Source organism: Lycium barbarum, chromosome 3 (genome assembly GCF_019175385.1).
Source record: "Lycium barbarum isolate Lr01 chromosome 3, ASM1917538v2, whole genome shotgun sequence".
NCBI classification, from domain to species: domain Eukaryota; kingdom Viridiplantae; phylum Streptophyta; class Magnoliopsida; order Solanales; family Solanaceae; genus Lycium; species Lycium barbarum.
Genome location: NC_083339.1, coordinates 140,272,055 through 140,279,911, shown reverse-complemented (window position 1 = coordinate 140,279,911; position 7,857 = coordinate 140,272,055). Strand labels below are relative to the sequence as shown.

General features: G+C 35.6%; 1 protein-coding gene across 1 annotated transcript; it reads right to left on the bottom strand.

Annotated features, from left to right (window-relative positions):
- Positions 1 to 5,335: 5,335 nt before the first annotated feature.
- Positions 5,336 to 7,630, bottom strand: LOC132634301 (uncharacterized). The gene is made up of 3 exons (XM_060350570.1): positions 6,558 to 7,630; positions 5,979 to 6,042; positions 5,336 to 5,846 (listed from the first exon to the last, which is right to left on the bottom strand). Exons 1-3 carry the CDS (start codon positions 6,654 to 6,656, stop codon positions 5,641 to 5,643), a joined length of 369 nt encoding a protein of 122 aa, XP_060206553.1. The 5' UTR covers positions 6,657 to 7,630; the 3' UTR covers positions 5,336 to 5,640.
- Between the last annotated feature and the right edge of the window lie 227 nt (positions 7,631 to 7,857).

Below are 7,857 nucleotides of genomic sequence, written 5' to 3'. Positions count from 1 at the left end.
GACTAACAGTACTCTCTTTGACAGCGGAAGAAGCGACATTTACAATATCTTCAAAGGACACATATCGAAAATTGTCCCCCATTCCTTGAGAGTTCTCACCCTTTCCATCAACAACAGCGGACTCCCTTGGAGTACTAACTTGAACCGGGTCTGCATTGGCTGGTTCGCTCCTCAATGGCTCAACCGCATTAATAGGCTCGGGCAGGTCTGCATTGGCTGGTTCGCTCCTCAATGGCTCAACTGCATTAATAGGCTCGGGCATAACCCCAATATGAGGAACAACAGCGTGTTCATCACCCTCGTTAGAAACTTGAGCTTCAAGTGTTTCACGTCTTATATGCTCAAGATTTTCAAGTGTTGTTTGCTCAAGATTTTGAGCCATATCTCCTTTTGGTGGAGATACAATGGATTCTTCGCAATTGGCGTCACCAAATTGTTCACCGCCCAATTGTTCCTCCTCAACAACTTACATAAAGTAACAAATTAAGAAACAACATCCGTCATCAAAGTAAAAAAATATTAAAATAAAAAATAAACAAATTCTGCAAGTGGTAAAAGATTGAAAATTATGTCGAAACAAGCAGAAATTAGGTTCACAAAAAGGAAAATTTACGAACAAGTTTCGAAAAATGTGCCGGAAGGGGCAAACCTTATGTTTGAAAAAGAAAAAAGTATGCCGGAAGGGGCAAGATTTAAGTTTCAAAAAGTAAAAGTATGCCGGAGTAGGCAGAAAATAACTTTTCAAAAGAGATGAGTATGCCGGAGAAGGAAGAACATGAGTTTGCATATAAAATGTGAAAGTATGCCGGAAGGGGCAAGAGCTAAGTTCAAAAACTAAAAGTATGCCAGTGTAGGCAGAAATATAACTTTGCGAAAAAAGGTAATATGACGAAGTAGACAGAAAATGAGTTTGCAATAAAAGGGTTGATTATGCCAGGAGGGGCAACACTATCATTTGCATAAGCAAAACAGAAAAGAGCAAATGAAGTATAAATGTAAATTTACCAAAGGCAATTCAGCCTCAACATTTCCAGTTGCATTTCCTTCAGCTTGAGATACAATGGATTCATCATGATGAGGCGACACCAACGTATCACCTTCTTCTATCCTATCATCTCTGGCAGGAGATAAATCTCGTTCGAGATGATCAGAAACCACCACATCGTCATCTTGAATTTGCTCAAGATTTTCAAGCATATGTTCTTTCGGTGGAGATACGTTGGATTCTTCACGATTAGCGTCACCAAACTGTTCACTGGCAAATTGTTCCTCCACAACAACCTACATAAAGTAACAAATTAAGAAACACAACATCCATCATCGAAACAAAAATATTAAAATAAAAATTAACAAATTCTGAAAGTGGTAAAAGATTGAAAATTATGTCGAAACAAGCAGAAGTTAGGTCCACAAAAGGAAAATTTATGAACAAGTTTTGAAAAAATATGCCGGAAGGGGCAAACCTTATTCTTGAAAAGGGGAAAAGTATGCCGGAAGGGGCAAGATTTAAGTTTCAAAAAGTAAAAGTATGCCGGAGTGGACAGAAAATAACTTTCCAAAAGAGATGAGTATGCCGGAGGAGGCAGAACATGAGTTTGCATATAAAATGTGAAACTATGCCAGTGTAGGCAGAAATATAACTTTGTGAAAAAGGTAGTATGCCGGAGTAGGCAGAACATGAGTTGCAATAAAAAAAGGGATTATGCCAGGACGGGCAAAACTATCATTTGCATATGGGGAAACAAAAAAGAGCACACAAAGTGTCAACTACCAGAAAAGTGTGCCAGGCAACTTAGATTTAGAAAACAACAAAGCATAAATGTAAAATTACCGAAGGCAATTCAGCCTCAACATTTGCGGTTGCATTTAGAGATTCAACTTGTTCAACATCTGTCTCCATGGGACATGTCACATTTGCTTGGCCTTCTCCAAAAACATCTTCAAATGCCACATTTAGAGAAGCATTTGCATCTTGTAATATTTTGCGTAATTTTCTTCTCTTGTAAAATTGGATTTTGCCTCCCAACTCTATCTCATCAACGGTTCTTTCACTAGAATCGGCTTGCACATCTTCCATCTGAATTTCTTGATTACTTTCAGCCTCAACATTAGACAAATCAACACCGTTTTCCCCCTCGTCTCCGGTGGCAGTTTCAGATTCCCAAAATGCCTGTTCAAGATCAGCAACATCTTCCCCAACATCAGACTGCACCGATCTTCTTCGTTGCCCAACGGAAGATTGCTCAACATTTTTACGAGGCATGGCTTGTTTAGTTTTCCTTTTAGTAGCAGCACTTTTACGAACAGATCTTGTGCTCTTGCGCCTACCCTTTTCAACATGACGAGGAGACTCAACATGTCGACGAACATTTTCAGCATGAGAAGCAGTTTGGGATTCAAAATTTAACCCTGCTTTTTGCAAAGCAGAAATCAGCTGATCCATCCGGGCCTTCTCCTTCTGTTGATTATTCAAAATCCTATCCAATTTAACATCACAAACATTTTCTAGGAACTGTGAAAATAAACAAATACAGCAAAGTGTTAAACTCAAGAGAAAAAAAAAAGGAACAAAACTTTTACAGGAAAAACAGAGAGGACCCGTGAGAAATACCTCAATGCGACGCTCTAGAGAAGAGCTTTCAGTGGATTTGCCAGCAATATTGGCATCTTCAGATTCACTTTCATCAGCACTTGAATTGTCCAGAGATTCATCAACCACCCCTTTACCTCGCTATTGAAATAAAATCCATACAACAATAATAATAAATAATGACATCAAAACAGAAAAAGAAAAACCACATTAAAAGTCAAACGAAAAGTAAAGGGCAATAAACACCATTACCTTTCCACTCGTGTACTCTTCGGATACAAGCAATTTCTTCACATCATTGAAATGTGGAGATTTATTGCTGACATACGACAACAACAGAGGTTCACGACAATTGTCAATAATATCAACATATTGTTTGCGATAGTCATTGAACCTAGACCAAACCCAAACACTAAAGCCAAAACAAAACCAACAACACCATAATCAATGTTTTCTGTTTATCCCTTGCTTATATATTAATTTGAAACACCTCAGGAGTTCGGAAAAACACAAAGACCCCCAATTAAACTGCTCAAACAATTCATTGTCCTCGATGTATACAATATGCTGCCACAACACCTTTTTATCAATTCTACCGCCCAATAAAACACGACCAAGAATGTATACCTCTGCTAGCATCACCGCATCAAGGTCATCTTCAAAATCTACATTTTCAGCACTCATCACATTCTTCAAATCCCTCATTTCCAAATTCCTTTTACCATCTTCAACACCAAAATATCTTCTCAAAAGACAACTGTCATTGGTTTTGTTATATTTAGCATAGAAAGATCTAAGAGGTTCAGTAATTGATAACCCAGTGACTCTCTTAAATGATTGGTCTGTAAATGTCACAAGTTTATCTTGTATATTAAAATGCATTTCATTGGTTTCAGAACACTGAACTTCCGACAACAACATAAAATTCACCAAGATACCCGGCATTTTTATATTATGTAATTCCATAAATTTCCCAAAAGGACGATTCTTCAAAATTACCAACTGTTCTTTTGTAAGAAATTTCTCAACAAATTTAATAAACTTTTCATCCCCTCGCCATACAGCACTGATGCGTGTGTCCGTCCACTCTTCCGGAGAAATATAATAGTCAGCAACTTGTCCAAATTGTCGTCTCATGATTTAGCACACTGACATGAGCAAAACATAAAATTCAATCAGGAAAAAAAAACACATAAAAAACATTACCAACAAAAATACATTACCACAATGCATTACCAAAAACGTAAAAAGGAAAAAAAAAACAGAAAACCCTATTCAAATAAAATACAGACACAAACAATTGAAGGAAATAACTTATCAACAAGTAATAAAACAGTAACTAATAACTTACAGATGAAATTGAAACCCGACTAAGAGAAATCAATGAATGATAAAGATGATATAGGAAACGTGACAAAGCAACTGTCTTCTTCAGCTTTAAAGTGAACAAACGAAAATAAAAAGTAAATTACAGGAAGAGCGGGCAAATATATATTGAACAAAAAAAAAATTAAAACTGCTCACGTGCTAACCACGTGACAAAACTTATGCCGAAAGCGGCATAATGTAAGTGTGTTAGGAATAAAAGTTTGTCGTTGTAGGCATAACTGTGTGACTTTATATAGAAGTTCAAATTAGTGCATTTTAAATTGGAATAACAGTTGAAACGATTGGATTTCAATTGAATGAGGATACAGGGAGTTTTGCAGTTTTTTCTAAAAAAAAAAAAACCAAAACAGTTAGTGAAATTTGAATTGAGGTAACTGTTGCAATTATTGACAAAAATACAAAGAGTTTTTCAGTTTTTTCTTTTTTCTTTTTTTTTTTAAAAAAGAATTAATACATTTTCAATTGGAAGTAAATGTAGCAATACCTATTAGAGATATTGGGAATAAGAGTCACTTTTTCATTATCTTTTTTTATTTATAGCAAAAAAAAAAAAATTGTTACTACGAATTTAGAAGTATGCCGGAAGGGGCATAATTTCTGTTCCCAACGGGTAAACTTATGCCGGAGGCGGCAAGATTAAAATTATTGAATTTTTTTTTAAAAGCAAAAACAGTTACTCAAATTTAAATTGGAGTAATTGTCGCAACTATTGACAAAAATACAAAGAATTTTTCAGTTTTTCTTTCCATTTTTTTTTTAAAAAACAAAATAATTAATACATTAATTGGAAGTAACTGTCGCACTTATTCGAGATGTTTTGGAACAAGAGTCACTTTTTAATTATCTTTTTTATTTTTAGGAAAAACAGTTACTTCCATCTTAGAAGTATGCCGGAAGGGGCAGAACATCTATTGAGAAAATGGCAAAAGTATGCCGGTTAAGGCAGACTACAGAACACAGTTTGAAAAAGTGAAACTTCATTATATGTACAGAAATGAAAGACCAATTTACATATACATCATTCGAAAAAGGGAGAAACACAATAACATAACACTTGCCGTAAATAACAACAAAAAAATTAATTCACTTTCCTAACTCTTCTGCAGTACAGTATATATCTTCAACAACAGATCTCAACCGTTTCTCAACTGGAGTACTGCTTGGTGTAAGCAAATACCAATTAGGATAACCATCATCTTCTTTGTTTCCATCTTCGCATCTCGGATGTTTTCTACTACCATCATCTTCTTTGTTTCCATCTTCGCATCTCGGACGTTTTCTACTATCTTCAACAGCAGTTGCTGCTTCATTTACATTTTGTGATACTTCATTAGAAGAAAACACATAATCTCCGCATTGAAAAGCATTATTACTTGCAGCAATTTCTTTAACGCGGTCTTCATTTTCTTTCACAAATTCCTTTTCAAACTGAGAAAGAGTTTGAGTTTTATTAGACGGTTGACTTGATGAAGAAACAGCAGCATCACAGAGCATATCGAGCATGGGAGACGTCTCATTTTTTTAGACCTTGCTTTACAAAGCATATTCTCCTCTTTTCCAAGATGTGCATCTAACTTCACCTCATCATTCACTGAATAACCCAAATCAGGTTGTCTTTTACCAGATGCACAAGCTTTACAAGATTTGTTTTCGCTATGCAGTCAAACTAAACTTTCAACACAATGCATCACATAATCAAATTTACTTTCCAAACTGTCAAGTCTACTTTCTAAACAAGTTCTTTTAGCACTTTCAGAAGCTGCTACACCTGACTTTGTTTCATCATGTACACGAACTAAGCTATCCACAGCATTAATCGCGCCAACAAAATTTTTATCCAACTCTTCGAAACGGCTATCCAAAGACTACAAAAAAACGAAAAAAAAAAATAAACAAAGAAGAAAAGAAAATGAGAATAAACAAAAACAACGAATGCAGCATGCAAAGTATACATATCATATTAACAAACTCAAAAATAAAAAAATAAAAGGCCATAACTTTACTTGATTGACAATTGTAGATCGTTCATCATCAAGTTGCTTCTTCACACTAGACAAAACACCCTGTATAACAGATCAATAAAACAACACATTACTTTTGATGTCACTAAACTAATGTTGAACAAGTATGTCGGAACCGGCAGAACTGAAGTCTGAAAATGAAAACAGTTTGCCGGTAGGGGCAGAATTCAAATATGAAAAGAAAACTGTATGCCGGAAGGGGAAGATTTTAAGTTTGCAAAACCAAAAAATATGCCTCAAGAGGCATAAACTTTTATTTCCAAAACCAAAACAGAGAAGACTTCAAAAGGTGTTACCTACTAAAATTAGTCTCAAAATGAGAACAGTATGCCGGTAGGGGCAGAACTGAAAATATGAAAGGAGAAATGTATGCTGGAAGGGGCAGATTCTAAGTTTGCAAAACCAAAAAGTATGCCTCAAGGGGCATAAACTTTAATTTCCATAACCAAAACAGAAAAGACTACAAAAATGTCTCCTACTAAAATACTATACCACAAGGCCTCTAACTCAGAATTCAGTTAAACAACCAAAAACACAAAAAGCAAAGTACAACTTACATCAACTATCTGAGAAGTAACTTCAGATGGCAAAATCGCACGGGAAGAACAAGGGCCTGAATCATCAGGAAATTTAAGTGCAACTGGATAATCCAGCATCTCTTGTTCCGTACCAACAACAACAGCATGGACAATAAATTTCTTGAATCTCAATAACACAATACAAACACATCAATTTAGACAAAAACACAAAAAATAACAAGAGGGAAAAAGAACCATGAAAAAGAAGCATCAACAAAAGGGGAACACATACTTTTTCAGCATGGAAGAAATTATCAGTAATAACTTTATAATTAACTTGCTTTGAAGGACCCCAAGACAACATACGAGGAGACTTCAGACCATGAAAACTTGAAAACCCTCGAAAGATAGGGAAAACCTCCAACAGCCACACATTTAAAGCGTAAGGGAAACCACTAATCATATAACGTGTAGATGGCATGCTCTTGAAAGTCTTCACACAACCACGAATCGACCGTACCAACTAATTAAAACTAAGAGAACCCCAAGGATAAGACACCCGAAGACTGTCATCGTCAATTATCTTCATTAGATGACCTTTAACAACACATTTCTCGTTACGACCCAACAAAACCCTCTCCAATATATAGACCTCAGCAAGTCTAACAGGATCACTAGATCTTTCCTAAAAACCACCAGTACGATTACTTGACTTGATCTGTAAAAAACTCTTGAGATCACACAACCTTATTCTATCCTGATTTGGAAAATAAAGTCTCAACAATCTATTTGGTCTGCTAGACACAACACTAAAATCGCCAACACAAGAATCCAACCCAGTAATAAGACGGAAAGACTCGGAATCAAATACACACGCGCGATCAAAAATCTTAAACTTTAACGCACTATCATTACTAGATGAAAGTTGCGATAAGATCAAGCAATGGAAAATACTATCACTCAGGCGGACATCAACCAAATCCATAAACTGTCCAAACACACCCTCTTTCAACAACTCCAATTGAGAGACACTCAAAAAGGACAAAATCAAACTCCGAAAATGAAAATCACCACTCCACATGCCACCTCCTTCAACCCAGTGTTCAAACTTAACCAAGGGATGTTCCTCCTATAAAAGAAAAATTAATGTCAACAGAAACCAAGAGTTTGCATAAGAATAAACCAAAAATGAGAATGAAAATAATTAGCATATACCATAATAAAAAATCAGCCCCTAGACTGGTACACAAATACCTGCATAATAGAAGAAAGAACCAAAACACATAAGATTGCATAAAAGGCCAACATTATTAACAAAACAACACCAAAACACATAAAG